At 41.2% G+C, this 19,644-nt stretch overlaps 1 protein-coding gene across 1 annotated transcript in view; it reads right to left on the bottom strand.

The window, feature by feature from the left end:
• The window catches only part of LOC144651411 (uncharacterized), a 57,383-nt gene extending 40,868 nt beyond the window's left edge, over window positions 1-16,515 (bottom strand). Inside the window, exon 1 of the mRNA XM_078511342.1 lies at window positions 15,723-16,515. Within this exon, the coding sequence (XP_078367468.1) occupies window positions 15,723-16,205 (483 nt within the window). The 5' untranslated portion in view covers window positions 16,206-16,515. The remainder of the gene's footprint in view (window positions 1-15,722) is intronic.
• Window positions 16,516-19,644: the final 3,129 nt, after the last annotated feature.

The following is a 19,644-nucleotide window of genomic DNA, read 5'->3' as shown; positions in this document are numbered from 1 at the left end:
CGGAAGACTGGGAAAAATTCAAAAATGCAACCGATTGCCACATTTGCGAAAAAACGCTGATGAAACAAAACTTTTTAGACTCGTTGCCGGTTTGGATTGGGTATTATGGTGAACTTAATTACTTTGGGCAGCTTCACAAAAAATGTTATTACAGCACGAAAAAAGCGGAGCAAAGCCTTGGTACCGAACACCACTATGAGCTAAAAAAGCTTACACAAAACACACACATAGTGGCCGCAAAAAACCAAAAAAAATGTTTGAAGTGCCACAAGCCGCTTATCCAGCCGAACTACAAAGATGTGGTAAAGGACCACTGCCACATAACAGGGAAGTTTCGAGGAGCCGCGCACAACATTTGTAACTTGATGATGAGAATAAATCCAAAAAATGTCCAAATACCAGTTGTATTTCACAACCTAAGGGGCTATGATGCGCACCATTTAATGCAGGCAATGTCAAAGATTTCAAAAGAGGCACAGAAAGAGGTAAAATGTGTCGCAAACAACATGGAAAAATACATCACATTTACATTTGGCGGACTGCGTTTTATTGACAGCTTAAACTTTCTTCAAGGAAGTCTTGATTCACTTGTAACAGCGACACCGAAGGAGTCATTAAATATAACAAAATCTATTTCAACACAGTCTGATGAAAGTTTTGAACTTCTTTGCAAAAAGGGAATCTATCCTTACGAATACATGGACTCATGGGAAAGATTTAGCGAAACAAGTTTGCCTGAAAAAGAAAAGTTTTACAGCAAACTTAATGATGAGAACATAACGGATGAAGAGTACAAACACGCGCAAAACGTGTGGGAAACCTTTGGCTGCCAGACCCTGGGCGACTACCACGATTTGTACGTTAAGACAGACGTTTCTCTGTTGGCTGACGTTTTTGAAAACTTCCGAAAAATCTGTCTTGAGAAGTACGGGTTAGATCCCGCGAATTATTACACGACGCCAGGCCTTTCTTGGGACGCACTTTTGAAAAAGACAGGCGTGGAGCTTGAGTTACTTACGGACTATGAAATGCATCTTTTTGTTGAAAGGGGATTAAGAGGCGGAATTTCGATGGTAAGCAAGAGATATGCAAAGGCGAACAACCCTTATGTTGAGGGATTTGACCCGAGCCAGCCAAAAAAATACATAATGTACCTCGATGCGAATAACCTTTACGGGTGGGCAATGAGCAAGCCGCTCCCAAAAAGTGGTTTTAGATGGAAAAAGGTTATGCCGACAGAAAAAGAAATAATGACGAAAAAAGAGTTTGCAAAAGCTGGATGGATTTTAGAGGTGGACTTAGAATACCCGAAAGAGCTGCATGACGCCCAAAACAGCTATCCATTAGCGCCAGAGAAAAAGAAAATAAACAAAGAAATGTTTTCACCTTACCAAAAGAAAATAATAAAAAATCTTGATTTAAAACTGCCAGAAAGCGAAAAGCTTGTATTGACTCTCGAAGACAAAAGCAATTACGTCGTGCATTACCGAAACTTGCAGTTTTATTTAAAACAGGGAATGAAACTCAAAAAAGTGCACAGGGTCTTAGAGTTTGAACAGGAATGCTGGATGGAGCCCTACATCCGGATGAACACAGAATTCAGAAAAAAAGCAAAGAACGACTTTGAAAAGAACTTTTACAAGCTAATGAATAACTCGGTTTTTGGAAAAACAATGGAAAATCTGAGAAACCGTGTAGACATAAGAATAGCGCGAAGCGACGAAACAAAGAAAATAAGAAAATTAGTTGCAAGCCCATTGTATTCAAGGCATGTAATGTTTTCAAACGATCTAGTTGGAATAGACATGCGAAAAAGCAGGCTTTTTCTTAATAAACCGGTCTACACAGGCATGACCATCCTTGACGTAAGCAAGCTATGCATGTATGACTTCTTTTACAACCATCTGAAAAAGGAGTACGGAGAGCGTTGCGAGCTTTTGTATACAGACACAGACAGCCTTTTGCTTGAGATAGAAACAGAAGACGTTTACGCGGACATGGCAAAAAACATTGACAAGTACGACACAAGCGACTACCCAAAAGAGCATTCACTTCATTCAAACGAAAACAAAAAGGTGTTGGGAAAAATGAAAGACGAATGCGCAGGAAAACTAATTTCAGAGTGTGTTTGTTTGAGGCCAAAAATGTATTCAATAATGACAGAAGACAAAAAAAATATAAAAAAAGCAAAGGGGGTAAAAGAGTGTGTGACAAAGAATAAGATAGATCATGAAAACTTCAAAGATACACTTTTTCAAAACAAGGAAAGCTTTCACGAAATGCACATGCTAAGAAGCTATGCCCACGAGATGTATTCAATAGTGGTAAACAAAAAATCGCTGTCGCCTTTTGACTCAAAGCGATGGATAGCGGATGATGGGATACATACAAATGCTTACGGGTATAAGTTTTGCGAAACAAAGCCTACATAAACATAACTTTTAGAGCTTTTCTGAGCCCAAGGTGCTCAAGCACTAAGTGCTTGGTGGTAACTGTGTATTTGGAGGAATAACAAGCAATTCTTCACGCACGAAGCCGCGCTTTGGACCATCGTGCAAGTAATAAAGAACTGGCTGATTAGGTTTAGTAACAGACCTTTCAATGCTGTAGACTTTTAATGACCAAATCGGATCTGTAGCCCTTTTTACGCCGCCTTCCAGCTCGCCAGGTTGGTAGAGAAAGCGCACATTAACGAGAGAGGGGAGTTTTTTTTCTTTCTTGCCAACAGGTCTTGTATATTTTGAGGACGGTTTTGACGAAACAGCCTTTTCTTTAATTGCAGCAGCAGGTTTCTTACCAGTAAGACTGGTTACTTCGTTGTTTAGAGCGGCAACAACTTCGGGTAGCCTTTTTACCCACGCTGTCGACCGCTGGCCAGATGGCAGGTTCATCTCGACACCGTACTGATAACCAAACAGGCGCCCTGCCAGTGTTTGATTAAAACGTTCAACAATAGCTTGATCTCTGTGAATGTTAACACGCCCGCGTCTAATATAGGTTTTGTGATTTTCCATTTCTTTAGTAACAGATCCCATGAATTCGCGACCAGGGTCAACTTGCAGCATCTGTGGCCATTTTAGTGCACTTCGCCTGTAAATTGTCTGAAAACCTTTTGCAACCTCAGTTGAATCTTTGGAGGTCAAAGGCTCGGCCTCTTTGAAACGGCTGGCAACGTCAACAACAGTCAGCGCGTATTTGTAAACTTTTCGCCCTCGCGGCAGTTTGTCGTGTGGCAGAAAAAGAAGGTCCGCCTGGTGGACCGCGTTTGGAGAAGAAACATCGAATTTTGGGCGAGGAACGTATCGTGGTGCCGGAAGGTAGATCTGCCAAAGGGCCTGCTTAACTAGCCACTTTTTTGCGGCATCTTCGGAAACCTTGGCCGCCTCGGCTAATTTTTTTATCGCAGCAATTCCCTTCCAATAGCCCTGGGGGCTATAGTAGACTTTCGAGATTTTCTTCGAAAAGTTTTGCTCCGCAAAAATCTTTGCATCCATGCGTATACAAGAAAAAAAAGAAACGTTTAAAGAAACCGAAAGGCAGCGTACCCAAGAGCAAGAGCGCCTGCGCCAACGAACATAAGTTCACCTTGTTTCTGCTGCTCGCTTGGCTGATAGAAATCAGAGAACTTGGGTTCTTTCGGAGGAATCATTTGTTTGTCAGGATGTGCCTGGTTGTAGAGTTTGAAAGCGTAGTCTGTGTTCGTAAAGTTTTGTTTCGCTTGCTGTTTGATCTCATTGTTGGTTTCGATCCAGTCGAGAAGCTTCGTGCGGTCGCGAGAGTACTTCGCGTACGCTGCCTGGTAAGCCTCGAGAGCTTTGTCGTGTCTTTCTTTTTCTTTCAAAGCGGCGTCATCTCCGCCACCCAAAGCTCGAGCAAGATAGTTGCCGCCAATGAAAGCAGCAGCGTTCAAGATAGCTCCGCCAGCCATAATCGCTACGCTTGCCATTGTGTGTTTTTGTTCTTATATTAAGATATTTTTTTTTAATTGGTGGGGAGAATTTTCTGGTCCTCGAGATACTGTTTAAGTGCAACGCTGCCAGCCATGACGGCTGTGAACTTTACATAGTTCATAAAACTGCTGCTTGGGTCGGATGTGAAGTTTTCTTTTACAACTTTTTTGGCAGCCCAGCCGATTCCGGCGGCGAGACCTGTAATGGTGGCGGCATCCATGAGCGTTTTCACGAGTTTGTTGTCGGACATGGCGGTTCAGTATAAAATAATAAAAAATATTCAATTGAAAAATTTTTTTGTTTATTCTTCACCGTTTTGCGAAGCAAAGTTTGCAACTTCTTCACCAGATTCAACTTCTTTTGTTTTTTTTATACCTCTTTTAAAAATTGTATCCTCATCCTTTTGCACCCGAATAGCGGTTTTAACGCAAGTTTTGGAAAATTCAAACCAAAGTAATGCAATACCAGCCATAGCTGCACCTTTAACAAGGTTGTCAAGAATAAAACCAAGGGACATTGTCGGTATAATAAATGAAAAATAAATGTTCAAAAGAAATTTTTTAATCCATCGGACGGATTCCTCTTTGTTTGCGAGGTCTAATGGCATTTTGGATTGTCGAAGGCGTGTCTGAAGAACGCGTTGCAACCCTTCCAATACTTTCTGCTGTAACTGGTGTGTCATCAGTTATAAGAGTTGGCGGAGCTTTAAATGTTGGACTTCTTTTTTCGTTTATAAAGCCTTTTATGTCTTCGCGTTTCACATAAGTTGTAACGATTGCACCGCCGATACCAAGCAAAGATATCCATTGATTTGTGGTGAGACCGCTTGATTGCGGCTGAGCCTCGGGCGGAGCTGGTTCCGTTACGTCCGGTGGTGTTGCATTTCGCTTTGCAGCAGCAGATTTCTTTTCCTTTTCTTTTGCAATAATTGCAGCAGCCTCGACAGCAGCTTTTTTCTGTGCTTCACGAGCCTGTTTTGTTTTTTCAGCTGCAAGCTTGCCAGCAGCAACTCGCTTTGGATTTTTGGCAGGCTTTGTTGCTGGAGTTGTTGAAGTAACTTGTTTCTGTTCTTCTTGAGCGATCGGAGTTGGTTCGAGCTCGGCCATTTATAATAAAAAAAAAATAATATTTAAATAGAAAATTGCTCAGCAAGATTTTTTGCTAAGCAATTGCTAAGCATTGTTCAGTAATTACTTAGCATTTTCTTAGCATTGCTCAGAAAAATCTTCAGTAGTGTTTGTGTCCGCATCTTTGGAAGCACCTTTGGTTTCGCACAGCGAAGTGTGCGACTTTGTAGCTTCGTTTAAATCAATGTGCTTTGTTGTGATGAGCGCAGCATTTGCAACGGCAAGAAAGCGGCCGCATTTCAAAGCCAGACCGCCTGCCAAAGTGGACAGCTCTTTGCTGATGATGTAGTCGTTTTTGAGTTCCTTCTGATAATCATTGACGTCCTTGATATTTACGGCCATACCAACGACTTTAGTAACAAGAAAAATAAAGCTGTCAATCAAGCTGTCGGTTGTTTTGGATCCAACGTATGCCTCATATCTCTTTAAGTACTTTTCAACTTCTTTATCTGTCAAGCGCTTCACCTGCTCGTGTGTCAGTTGCACACCGATTGCTTCTTTGGCTTTTCCTGTTGAAACAAGGATTGCAAGCTGTTCACGCAAAGCAGGAATGTCAGGGCCTTGAATGAGTGCCATAGCGCTTTCTGTACTTTCTGGTTCAGCTCCTAGCAGTTCCATTACGGAAGCTAATTCTTGTTCACTTGCAGCGCCCTTGACGCTCTCGGGAGGAGAAGTTGCGAACGGGTCAGCCATTTATTACTCTAAAAAATATGTTCAATAAGAAAATTTTGTGCCGTAAGGGTGGCGATGAGAAATGACAAGATGCGAAAACTTATTTTTTTTTAGCTTTAAAATGATTTCTTTGTAATCCTCATTGGCAAGTTCGCCAGCGTAATCCTCAAAGATTGCCTTCGTGGTCTTGGCAGAGGGGGTGTAAAAGAAAACGATTGCCGCAACATTTTCGCGGAATGAGGATGTTATGCTTGTCAATTTTTGAGTTAACACCCATATGCTCAAGCCTGCGTGGCGAGCAGAGAAAGCAAGATTCACCAACTCCCCTGTTCTTCCTTTTACATCTTTCGAAGCAGCACAGTCGTCGAGGATGATAAGCGTGTTCGTACCCTCAAAAAGAAATCTTGAAAGCCTTAACCAAGATTCCACCTCGTGCTGCTCGCAAATGAAAACAAAAAATCGAATATCTTCCTCAGCAAAGCGATAATAAGTCTTGTTGTGCTCGAAAGTCGGGCAGATGAGCACGATGTAGTCAAACTTGCCTCGGAAAGGGCCACAAAGCTGATTGACCACGTATCTTGTTTTTCCTGAGTTCGTTGGTCCCACAATGAGGGCGTTGAAGGGTATATTGGCAGGATCCATCTTCGTTCGTATATGTACCTAAGGTACACTTTTTCAAAGAAAAAATTATAAAAGCACAGATTCTAACTGCCTGCCAAGTATATTCATTTGGGCGTCGCTGATTACGTAAATGTGGCAGTTCAAATTACCTGAGCCGCTTGCTTTCCTCTCTAGCTCAAGCTGGACACCGTCCTTTGTGTTCACAAGGCGCGTGCCGCTTCCGTGCATCGAGTGGTCAGCCATGGAACGCAGATCAATAAGAAGGCCAAACTTGTCTTCTGTGTAAAACTTTTGCAGAGTCATGTGCTGCGTTTTATTTTTTTCTTTCATGTAGAATCTTTTAACTTCTCCCCAAATGTCCATTCCTTCGATGCCGTTGTTGTACAGCATGTTTGGCGAGCCGTTGACAGTGATGCTTACTTTTGTAAGGTCCTGGTTAATGTACTTTTCCGAGCTCCTTGCACCTTTGTTATATTGCTCAATAAATAGGAGCAAGATACCTTTCATGGACCTCCTCTGCGGGTTGACCCTTAGATTCAGACGTGTGTCGGAGCCTTTTGCAAAAGTCACCACTTTAACACGCTGGATGTGGTCGTAAGCGAACTCTTTGCCGCCCGAATAAGCGCTGAACGCTTCATCTGCAATTTCCTCGCTTCTTATCATCTCGTACTCCAGCTGGATGTTTGTCAACTTGTATTTTAGTTTTGTTGTATCTGAGCCTCTGACCACATGTTCGGCTGCCGCGAGCTTCAGTTCGAACACAAGATCGTTGTATAGTGCCTGAGGATAAAATGCCCCATGGTCAGTTAAAATCTGGTGATCCAGGCGGATGCGGTATTTATTTCCATATATCTCATTCAGCTTTTTTTCTGCGTCCACACCTGAAGTTTTCTTATCGCCAGCATTTGAGCGAATTTTGTTAAGGTCCTCGCTCTGAATGCCCTCTGGCACCCTGTCGTCGCGCTCCTCCTGCGAAAGGAAAAAATCCTCAAATATTTTGTAGATGTCATAGCCAACCGTGTCCTGCACGACGGTGCCTTCGTACTTTACAACAAAATCGTCGACCAGAGCTCGGCTGACGTTGTCAACCAGAAAGTTGTTGGCATGGCCTCCGCTCAAGTCGATGTTGAAGCGCAGCGCCAGCGAGCCGGGCACAATGACCTCGTTTTCGTTCAGCTTGGGCACTGAAACATACAACGTTTCCTCTGGATTGGCTTCTGTGCGGTCAAAAGTGATTCGTTTTACCGCGCGCTCGGCTTTCAGTGCGCCGAGTATTTTCTCTGTGCGTCCCGGTCGAAGGTTTTCTTGAACAGCAGCCATCTCTCGATTGGTTTTATTGTTAAATTGAAAAGTTTAATTTAAAAATATATATATATAAATTAAGCGATGGCGGAAGGTGGTGGTGAGTTTGGATACGAGGACCATGATTTGGACCGAGATCTTGACCACAACAGTGATAACGATGATGAAGGGGAACAAGAGGTCGACACAACCCGACCATTTCAGCCCGGGGAGGCATCCACACCCTACCATGGGGGTGAACAACATGAAATGCAAACGATGCAGCACGAACAGAGCGGGCTGCCAGACACATCCTACGAAGAAACACCTTTGCTTGACAGTGCGCAATCAATGAGCGAAAAAGCATGGAAGTCTCTAAAAGGGGTGTTTCCAGAAAGCTCATCAACAAATCTTGAAGCTTCTTACAGTCTAAAGGGCAGATTACAAGTAAAAATGGCCGGAGCTGGTAAAAAATTATATGACCTTTTCACCACCAAAAGGGGTACAGGTGGTAAACAACAGCTAAATCCAAGTCTTACAAAAGAAATCAGGAAAGAACTTGGACCAATGGCACAAGAACTTATTGAGAAAGAAAATGAAGAAATACGAGAAACCAATAGAAGATTAAGAGAATCTGAAATCCAAGTTCAAGAGTCCCAAAAAATCGCATCAGAAAAAGAAAAAGCCATCGAAGAAGTAGAAAAAAAAAGAATAAAAATCGAGCGAAATAACGCCATTATTGATCAACTTGGGTCAGCTGTTGAAAATAAATCAGAAGTAGAAAGACTTAAGCTATTAAATAAAAATCTTGAAGCTGATGTAAAAAACTCAGAAAAAGAAGTTGCTGCTCTTGAAAAACTGGCAAAAGATAAGGCAAAAGAACAAAAAAAAGGCGACCAACTAAGGGCAGTCCTCGCTGCCCAAGAGAGCAAAAGAAACACTTTGGAAGAAAATCTCAACAACACAAAAGGGTTGGATGATTTAAAAGAAAAAGAAGCCGAGATAAAACAACAAAACGAGGAAGACAAAAAAATTATTGAAGATGATAATGCCTCGCCATCTGAAAAACAAGCAGCGGAAGACAGAGTCGCAGAAAGAACCGAGGAGCTCAGGCGTTTGCAAACGCAGATTGCAGAAAGAGAAAGGGCGCTTCCACTTCGTGAGAGGATCAAAGAGATCTTCAAAAAATTGGCGTGACAGTAACAGCAATACTTCTTGCTGCTGGTGTCACGATTGGTTCTGTTATTGGAACAATTACAAACGCGTTGAAGGCAACCGGCAAAGCGTTGGGGAAAGGCCTAAGTGATATTGGCTCAAAGGTAGCATCAGCTCTGCCTGGTCTCATTGGCTCGATTGCGAAATTTCTTTTCAAAACCGCTGGTCAAGTAATTGGATTTCTTGCAGAGCACACCTGGCTGCTTATCCTTGCTGTGGTTGCTTTTCTTGTTGAAAAATACATCAAAAAGAGACGTTAACGCATAAGGGTGTAGAGCAAAGCTGCTGCTCCAACCGCGCCAACAGCGACAGTTGCTTTGTTTATTTCGTGTGAATCATTGGCTACGGCCTTCGTAGCTTTAGCGCTTTGCGCGTTGCCGTCCTTTGGACGGGGACCGTAAAGGTCCCTAGCTGGTGTTTCAGCAGCGCTTGCGGCGGGTGTCCAATTTTTTTTTGCTGTGGCGCTCTTGTGTATAGGATTTGAAGGGTGGCTGTTTGGTGGGTTGATTTTTGATTTTCCTCCCGCCATCAGTTTAAGAGCTGCTTTTTTTGTAGCTTTATTAACCTCATCATTCACTCCTAATTTCATCCCAACAACAGCCTGCTTAAGCTGGTTATTGTAACCAACAACGCTTTCTGTGTTTATCACCATACGAGCGGGCATCAGCCAGGCACCTGGGCAGACTGCAAGGTTAAGCCGAACCTTAGCTTCGTCGATGGCTAGTTGGTATCTTTGGACCGACTTTGCCAGATCAGGTTGCCTTATAGCGTCTTCAACCAACACGAGGAACTCACTTTGCGCTTCCTTTGCACGGCCGCCTGTGCCAAGTATGCTACTTCGAACGTTCACCTGCGAACCGAGAATACAGTAGACAAAAGCCTCTATCGACTGGTTTACTCTCGACAAACCTGCCTGAGTAAGCCCTTCAGTGCCGTTAGGACAAAACCAGTCTGCCTGTGCATATGCAGCGTCATCTGGCTCGATGTATTGAATCAAGTTACCTTTGCTTGCAGTTCCACCTTCATCCGAAAATTTATCGTAATCGGGGTATTTTGCTCCAGTTTTGTTTGGTCCAATGTTAGTAATCCAGATATAAACGTTACCAAGTCCGTGGTTTGCGCCTGTTGTGAAACGGAAATCGCTTGACGGGTCGACACCAAACTCAGCGCATATTCTTTTGTAAGAAGCCACGTCGTACTTGTTGTCGAACTGGCTAAAAGTGGGGTCGCCTGGCAAGGCGCTTACGCTCTGAATTCCCCCCATCTGAAACAATATTCGCCTTATCGTGAAATAAACGTGAAAAAGATAAAAATTACGCACAATCGGTGGCAAGCTAAGAGATGAGTGCTCTTCATCAAAAATATCTCGACTTATACCGCAGCCTGTTGTCGCGCACCATACCGCAAAGTTAAGCTGCTGTGGCCAATAGGCCATATTTTGGCTAGCAAGCCACCTTTTTGACTCTTTTCCTGATGTATGCTTCAGTTTTGTTTTTTGAAAAATCTCTCTTAATTTCGTTGTGAAATATTGGTCTGGTGTGACGTAGATGTTTATTTGGCTGTTAAATATTTTTTTCAAACTTGGTGCGGCTTCGTGAAATCCAACAGCTGGAATTGGCAAAGATGAGCCTTTTGCGCCGCTTGGTGACAGCTGTTGTGGAAAACCGCCTGAAATTTGATTCACCCCCAGTGCTTTTTTCATCTCTGGGCTCCAATATTTGCTGTCAGAGCCAAAAACATTTATCAAATGGCCTTGCCCTGCCTTGTAATAAATGTCTGCCGTTGCTGTGTGGTTGTACGCGAACTCAACCTGTGCAACAAATTTTGTTCGGTCAGCGTTTGGATATTTTGCAAGAAAAGGTTTCCATGCACTGTCTTTTGCCGCTTCAGAAATTTTAGTTGCTTCTGGGGTTTTCATCCACTTCATAAAATCTCTTGTTTTCGCATCCATGGTCCTCTTTTATATTAAACATTTTTTTTTTTTATTTAATATAAAAATGGTTGTGCTGACTGTCACCACAAAAGAAAATCCGAACACTGTTTATTTTGACCAGCCTATTCCAAAACCAAGCTATATCCGGCTTTTAAGTTGTTCTCTTTACAACAGCTGGAATAGTTTGGAAAAGGATGGAATAGTTTTTTATAAACAAGTGAACAAGGAAGAGAAGGCGCGTTATATACGGCAAGGAAACTTCTCACTCGATGACATTGGGAGTATTTTTGAAAAAGGATTTCCAGAGAAAAACATGTTTTCTGTAACAAAAGGCATTGCAGGCCGTTCATTGATAATAAAAGCAAAAGAGCCCAATTTAAAAACTTTTGGACTGAATGAAAGTCTTATTAAGTTCTTTAATTTGCCTGGGTTTGAGAATTACGCAAGTATTGAAAAGGAATTTTTTGAAACAATTGAGGTAAATAATGTTTCAAATCCTAAAAATTACTTCATCAACTGTGACCTTATCGACAAGCAACAAAGCTTGCTAAATGGTAAGCCATCAAGCCTTTTAGCGTTTTTTGACATACGTGGAAAACCGTATGAAAAAGTTTATTACCAAAATACACATTTTAACGTCTTGCGCGACGTTTCTGCTGAAGAAAATGTATCATCTCTGACTCTTTCGATTAGAGATGAGAATGGAAAGCCATTCGATTTTAACGGCACAAATCTTACATATGAGTTGGAATTGAATTAAATTAAATACAAAAATAACTTTTATGTATACGAGGCCATGTCATCTGCTAATGTGCTCCCGAGTGCCCCTGCTTATGGTGATCGCGAAGAAAACAGCGTAAAACAAACACTGTATCCCGCTTTGCCAAATCAACCAGAAAACTTTAGGTTAACAAAAATCAATCAAATTTGTTCAGAATTTGACAAAGAAGTTGCAAAATACCGAGCTGTTTTGAAAAAGTATAAAAAGGTGAAGTCTTTTTTTCATTATTCCGCAATTTCAATGGGTGGTTTGTCCAGTGTTCTCTCTGCTTCAAGCCTTGGAACAGCGGTAACAGTCGTTGGTTTGCCTGTAAGCGTTCCTCTCGCAGCATGTGCTGCAATTACAGGCGTTTTGTCAGCCGCTTTCACTGGAGCGAGCAAAAAACTTGAACCAAAAATTTTGAAAAATAATGAAATTACTTCGCTTGCTGTTGCCAAACGTGAAACCGTCAATAGACTTGTTTCTGCCGCTCTCATTGACAATAAAGTTGATGACAAAGAGTTTCAAATTATTTTGGATGAATATTCTCGTTACATGGCCCTCAAAGAGACTGTTCGCATGCACCTTACAAAAAATTTAAGCCAAAAAAAGTCATCCCCACAGCCTGACATTGAGAAACTGAGACAGGAAATTCGACAAGAAGAATTAGATAGGTTAAAAAAAAGAATATCAGCAGAGTCGAAATCAGATTTGAGAAAATAAACACTGGATTTAATCTGAGTGTTCAGAAAAATAAAATTAACGCATGACACAAATCGTGACATTGTGTTACACACAGCGTGACATTGTGTGACACAGAGCGTGACTGTCACGCGTGACGTTGCGTGACAGGTCAAACGAAAGGGCAAAACCCTGGTCGGGGGGTGCTCGTTGGCTGTTTCTTGCCTAGCCCCGGCTAGGACTTTTTCCCCGCCGCTGACAAGGCGGCTGTCCCACATTTTTACCTCTGCCGAGGTTTGAAATCCCGAGGAATTTCTGAGCACCCCCACGTTATCAGTAGGGCCGAGGCGGGTTCACCCAGGGGTATCTCCCACTGAAAGGAGTCCCCCTATACCCCGTAATTCACCATCCGCACAAGCCATTATAACAGGATTCAAGTGGTTGGCCATCCACTACCTCCCTTGACTTCACCAGAATTTGTGAACTAACAAAAAGTTACGGCCGCGTTTACTTATATATAGTTCACTTTGTCACGTTTTTCACTTGTGGTACCCTTTCACCTATTTTGAGCAAGTACGCATGCGCTTTTGGGCATCAGGATGATGTCATCATTAATTAGACACTTGGTAAAGTTTGGTAAATAGGCTAAAATGTTGGTGCTTTTCCAAGCGATTTGCTTTATTTTAACCGAACTTTCTACTCCCGTTTGGCAAAATGAGGTCAGACAGATAACATATCAAGTCGTGGAAGCAATGCTTGAAGCAGAAAAAAAATAAACAGGCCCGATTGAGTCCGATGTTTCGGGAAAGTTCTTTCGATCGATCGTTAAACTTCTGTGATCAAATCCTGTTATTTCTCGATTTCTTCTCTTCGCTTCACTTCGCCAGCTTCTGTGGGGGCACAAAAAATTACAGCGCGTTAACTGAGCGTATTTTTTTTGTAATATCTGTTCTGTTTCGTTTTTTATCGGCCCAAACACTAAATCCTGATTAGGCCGCCATGTTTCTTTCTGCTCGTCCAAGGGCCTGAGAACTAGAAATATGGTTTCCAGGCTCTCTCTGAAAATGTCACGCAACTCACGTAAGTCGCTCGCGATTTTGCGTGCCGCTAGCAGGGCAACCATTTTTTTTGTGTCTGTAAACGGTCAGAAAAAATGGTTTTAGCGCGTTTAACGTTAGCGAAGGTTTTTTTAATGTTGTTTTCTTTTATAAATAAAAAAAAGTCGCAAGCTTAAACCTTTTTTGTCAATTAAAGGTTCGTCGCCCTAAAGTACAATGGTTGGTTTAAATGATTGGTACGAAGTTCAGTCTGTCGGCTCTTCTTCCGGCAGTTAATTAATTTGTTTACCCATTTTTTTTGCTTTTTCTTTAGTTCCATTTCCACGACTGCTTTCCAGATTTTTTTGTTAGCTTTAGCCAAGATTTGCTTAGCGATTTCAGTTTTTTTTGCCTTAAATTTTCCGGAATTTTTTCAAAATCATAGACATAGTCGTACACTTCTCCTAGCCTCAAAAAAGCTTCATGATATTTTGTTAAAGTAAGATAATCCAACGATTTTTTTGGTAAAACTGTCGTTATTGGAACAAATTCTTCGTTTTTTTCACTGTTGGGTAAGTCTTCACTTTTTCCAAAAAGTTCTGGTTTTTTCAGTTTCATACTTTTTTTTAAAGTAAAGTCTCTTTCCAACAATTCTTCAAAAATTTCTTTGCTAAGCTCTTTAGTTTTCAGTTTTGAAATTGCTACAACCAAGCCGTGTATAAATTTTGTCATGTCAACACTTACATATTGTTGTAAATATCGATCAAAAATTTTTTCGTTTTGGATGTAAAACTTTCTCGTTCTCGGTCCTTTTGGTTGAAAAACATCTCTCGTTGGCTCCATTTACCCTGAGGTGTTATTTGTTCAATTGAAAAATAAATCTAGCACACAGGTGGCGCTCTCTGTTGCTGCGGGCCGTTAGAGGTGCCGCCAACGCCTTTTTTGCAACTCGTTTCGCGAGAGGGGTAAGAAAGGCGTCTTGCGTTCCGCACACACATGTAAATTAGGAGTTGTGGACACAAATTGTGACAAGGAGCGAGGCGAGCCAGGGCGAGCCGAGCGAGTTGTCACGGTTTGTGCCACAACTCCTAATTTACATGTGTGTCTAAGTTTTGTCAACCAGCCAGTTAAATTTGACAGCATTCAAGGGAAATTTCAAATCACGCAATATTGGATAGAATATGACATACATCACTAAGTTTTTACGGCTTTTTGCTCTTCCATTTCATATTTTATGGAGAGTAAATAAAACTGGGTAAAAACCTAGTCATAACTGGTACATCAATAACTTTAAGTATCTTGCATACATGTACATAGTGTTTGTATTTTCTCTTGGTTACGAGCCATTTTATTATTGACATCTGGTATAGTTCATAACAAAATAAAGTTCTCGCTTCAACAGAACTATTTGAAGAAACTGCTCAGTTACAAAATTTCAGTGTGGGTTTCTCTTTATGACATAAAATGCTTGCAAAGGAACAGTTTTACAGAAAATGCTACTATGGCGTAAAATCTGATGCACAATTTAGCACCTAAAATTGTACAATCCGAAAGTACGTGATAGGTAAATAATTCTGGCGTTTTCTAATTTTGCGTAAGTAGAATAATTAGCAAAGTACAATATTAGCATAAACAGCCCGAAAGCCAAACAAAAGTTCGTAAACAAGTTTAAAATACATTCATTTGTACAGTACTTGCCAAATTTAGCTTCCGTTAAGTGTATGTCCGGGTATTAAACGTAAAATTATAACCTTCAGAAGAAAATTACGCCAAAACAGGCAACGATGTTTGAGAATTCGACCGTCCGACGAGCGAATCACGAAAACAAGCTCTGGGGTGCCCAAAGGCTATGAAATTTTACATACACCTTTGTTATCAATACCGTCTGAAATTACCATTCAAAATTAAACTATCGGAGAGCCGCCCAACTTTAATCAACGTTCATTCATCCGTTGGGAGATGGAAATATTGCGGTATTAAACGCATCTCGCTGCATCTTTACACAGTTTTGAAGAATGAGGAAAAAGCCAAACAGCATAACCTAGCGTGACTAAGCGTAGACAGACTATTGACAAATCGCTGCCCTTTCGTCCAGCGCAGCTCAGTTCCCGACTGAACGTAAATAAACTTAAAACTTTTATCTTACATGTCACCACAAAACCCTCAATTTTCTACGCTGCGATTTTGAAATAAGACATTCCTTTAGTTGAAGAGAACGCGCGCTCGAGTTTTTCCACGCAATTTAGAGAAGAATCGAACATGTTTCAGGTCATCCCGCACTCAAAAACACAGCTGCTTTTCATCTTTTCAAGTCCTTTCTCTTCTTACAAAGGCATATCAAAATATCAAAATAGCGCAGCTAAATACCTGCCCCGGAGAGAAATCAAAATACAGCACTTTACTCGCTGGTGTAAACAACTTGAATATTACGGCGTTAGCTCTTACCTCGAGTTGTGAACCAGCTTGAAATACGTGACACATGTGGGTCTTCTTTCGGGTGATATTTAACCCAAACGTGCTATCAAATCCCCGAAGCTGTTCTTGAGCACACAAAGCGATCGCATAAAGCGGTGCCGTCAGGATTAAAGAGTTAGACTCTACGCTAGACACGAGTAGGATTCCGTCGCGTATTGTGAAGTTCACTCGAATACTTCGAATCTGCTGCTTTTTAATCCTCTTCAAAGTCTCCATCATTCGTGTTATTGACTTCGCTTCGGAAATCTGTGCCGATCCCACATAATCAACGATGAAATGAAGCTCGCCTGAGCTATAATCTTCCACTGTTCGACCTTCTGTCTGCGGTAGGAGTGCAGTTGCTTGCGAAGGCAAAGCTTCTTCGACATTTTCATTTTGACACGATTCGGCGACAGGGGCTTCGGTGTTGGTTCTTTGCCATCTCTGGCTCAAACGTCGCCTCAGAGAATGCATTGTCCATTTAGTGTTTTACCACAGTGTACTCCATACTGGGAGCCAACGATAAAAAAGTATCGTTCCAGCATCTTTAGCCAAATTATCGAAAAAAACAACAAACCATCCACGTAACATTTACCAACCAAAATCCTCGGTGTCAAAAACCAGTCGGATCGTACATGAAAATTACATCTTCCGGCAGATGTGAAAAGCTAAACACACTGTGCCCTCACATGCTTTACACATTTCTTGACATTCTGAAAAACAAAGCAACTTTTAGAAAGATCTGAAACACAAGGAACTTCCACTCCAACTATTCTCCATTCACTACCATGCTGTTTGTACGGAGTTGTTTGTTTGAAGCCCCCAAACGGTCGGATGTCTGTAATTGGTTGATTTTTGATCACATGAGAGTGACGGCCGCGTTCGAACAAAAAATGCGCGAAAACCTGGACCTTGCTCAAGGTTTCGTGTGGATCGAAAACACTCAATCAATATCAAAACGGGGAGTTTTTGACGCAATAATGTAGCAAAAAGTTTTTTGTCTCTATGGCATGACTTCAATGATCCGTACTTAGACATTTGTCACCGTTTTTTTTCCTAGGCCTATACATATATGGATTTGTCTAACACGGGCCACTGCAATTCAGCGAAAAAAGAAAAATAATATATCTTCAGTTTTCAAATCGGTGATTAATCGCAATGAAACCTATTACTTTTTCAACATTGCTCCGATTAATTTCCTATCATTTAATGTTCCCAAGATGTTACTCAATATTTCCCTTGATCGAAATATGGATCGACATTCAAAAAAAGCGTTACTGAGTAAAGTTATTTTTTTATCCATGTATTTTTTATATATACAAAAAAATCTTACCGTATAAGCTAACCCCGGGTGCGGTGACGTCTGCCTTAACTGCCTTATAAATGGATTAATTTTGTTTTTATCAAAGGCTGTTTTTGTTCCGGCTTGAAACATAAACAATAAAACTCATTCCGGTGTTCGTCTCAAAACAATACACTCCCCGGTCGAGTCAACCTCCGGTCAACTGCGGACAAGTACCGCGGCGTTAAAAACAATGCGTTGTTGATGTTTATCTTTCTTATTAGCCGGATGGCTAGGATGTAATCATCGTAAGCTTTTACTGCTTTTATATTCTCCGTAAATCGCATAGCCAAAACTAAAAGTATTATTTAACTCATTGTGCACATATACCGGTAGTCTTTTCCAAGTTCTTTCCAAGTACATATTTTGGCTAGTTTGGTTTCCGGTCAGATACGCTTAAACGAGGTTGTCTTTACGTAAATGCAAAGCGGTAGCCTCTTTGCGGTTGCCAGCCAAGTGCTTTTCAGTTGCAGTGCCATTTTGGCGCTACTAAAGAATAGATAGAAACAGGATGCGGTTTTTGTCAGGTCCGGTTTCTTTTATTTCACTCGAATGTTGAGATGTTACAAAGACATTAATTCACACCGACTTTCACTTAGAAGAAAGGTTTTTGTTTTGAAAACCTTATGCACCTGCGCGAATGTTTATTTACATTGTATTTTTTTTTTTGTCACTTTGCCTTGCTAAATACCAATGCGCAAACACTTAGCAAAACCGGAAAAACTTTAGTGATCCTTCTCGACCCCTCGGCAAAACTTTTGTGGGTTGTTGACAATTTTTATTCTCCGTCACATAAACAATTTTAAGTGTTTCGCGAGGTCACGCGAGGAATCTAGAGTCTACACATAATCGAACATAAACGCGGCGAAAACAAAGCTTCCTCAAACAAAGGAAATAAAACCAATTGCCCTTTCGTGTCACCCGGTCGACGACAAAATTAAAACAACATGCTTTGATTACTCTCTTTTATGTATTACATGTCTAAAACGATTAAGGCAGTAATCATAATATAATAGCGTTTTACATGACGTGCTATTAAAAGAACATTAATTGGACATTATAATTAGTTGGCGCCATTTTGATATCATTAACGATACTCGAACTACTCAACCATCTTCCGGTCAGTGGTGAATCGAAGCGAAAATTAAAGAAGCTAGATCAGGCAATTTTAGAATTGGTCAACTGTAGTTTGATCATTGAATTAACTGAAATATCACAGTAACGGCTTAAAGCTATAGACAAACTCAAAAGAAACACAGAAAATGCCAATCTTAGTACGGGTGTAGAGGTATGATGGGCAAAATTGGAGAGTATTGAGAATATTACATGCAAAACGGATTGCCTTTATATAATAGGGTAGACTTGAAAACTGACGTCGGCCCCAACTTTGTTCCGGTTATCTTGTAAATCGTCCTTGTTTGCTTTGTGCCGTGATTTTGCCAATGAAAGACTCTTGCTCAAAAGAGCTCAAAATAAACAAAGCAAAACCGAATTACCAAAATACCGTGACGAAGCCTCTTTAACCTTTCATTCATGATCACACAAGAGTAAACTGTCAATCTTCCGACTAATTTAACAAAAGGAGTGACATGTATTTTGTCTGTGCTTCTTGGAGAAACGTGAAGAATTTGCGTTGTATCTGTGAAAAGTTAAGGTCGACCCGAGTCAAAACCGCGCGTCTAGCCTAGATCTTGTCTAAAAAATGCCTTCCAAAACTTTCACTGCGGTTAATGCCGGCCGGCAAAAGTTGAAAAATTCGCAAAGAATGAAAACAATGCAAACGGACGGAAATGAACGAGAATAGAAACATTTGCCGCTTATGCAATAGACATGCAGTGTTACTGAAAAGGTCGAAAAACGCTTTGTCACAACCGACCGTACAAAGGATAAGCTATTTTCTTTTTAATTTATACCGCTGGTGTCTATTGTGCAAAATTTCAAGTGTGCATGTTATGTCGTACGCCGAAGCATAAACTACCATAAGAACTTCTGTGGTATACCACTAAAAAAAAAAATATATAAAAACAAACACTTCTTTTTAGGAAAATCTAGGATTGCGCGGAGACCAGGAGGGGGCCGTTTTTGGAAAGCCCCAGAAACCTTTTGGGCTGCAAAGCCATAGTTATCTGTATCCTAAAAATAGAGAATTGTATAGGCCTGAAAGTTTGTATGAAGAGAACCACTGTTCATATTAAAAATATCATGGAATAAAACAGCTCTGTACTGATAAGGTTTGAGATATTGCTATGGCTTTCCGGGTGCGAAAACTTTTCGGGACCTTCGAGAAACTGGCCCCAGGGCCGAATTAAGGGAAGGAATTCAAACGGGCGCAAAGGACGACGGAGTTAGCTTCTTCCCTCCGTTCTCCTCTCAATAGAAATTTCTATTGAAGAGAAAATCTGTTCAGCGAGCTTACTCATGGAGTTGGGAATCGAAGGCGCACGGTTTTTCCCAGCGCGCTGAAGGAAATATTCCTTTAATTTGCACATGGCGTCTAAAAAATTCCGAGGGGTGGAGGATATTAAATGCAAGATACTGGAAGGAGGAGTGGGAGAAGGGGGAGGAGGTTGA

The sequence above is a fragment of the Oculina patagonica genome, chromosome 4 (genome assembly GCF_052425735.1).
Source record: "Oculina patagonica isolate OP01 chromosome 4, crgOcupat, whole genome shotgun sequence".
In the NCBI taxonomy this organism is placed as follows: Eukaryota; Metazoa; Cnidaria; class Anthozoa; order Scleractinia; family Oculinidae; genus Oculina; species Oculina patagonica.
The sequence above is the reverse complement of the archived record's forward strand: the minus strand, read 5'-3'. Positions and strand labels throughout refer to the sequence as shown.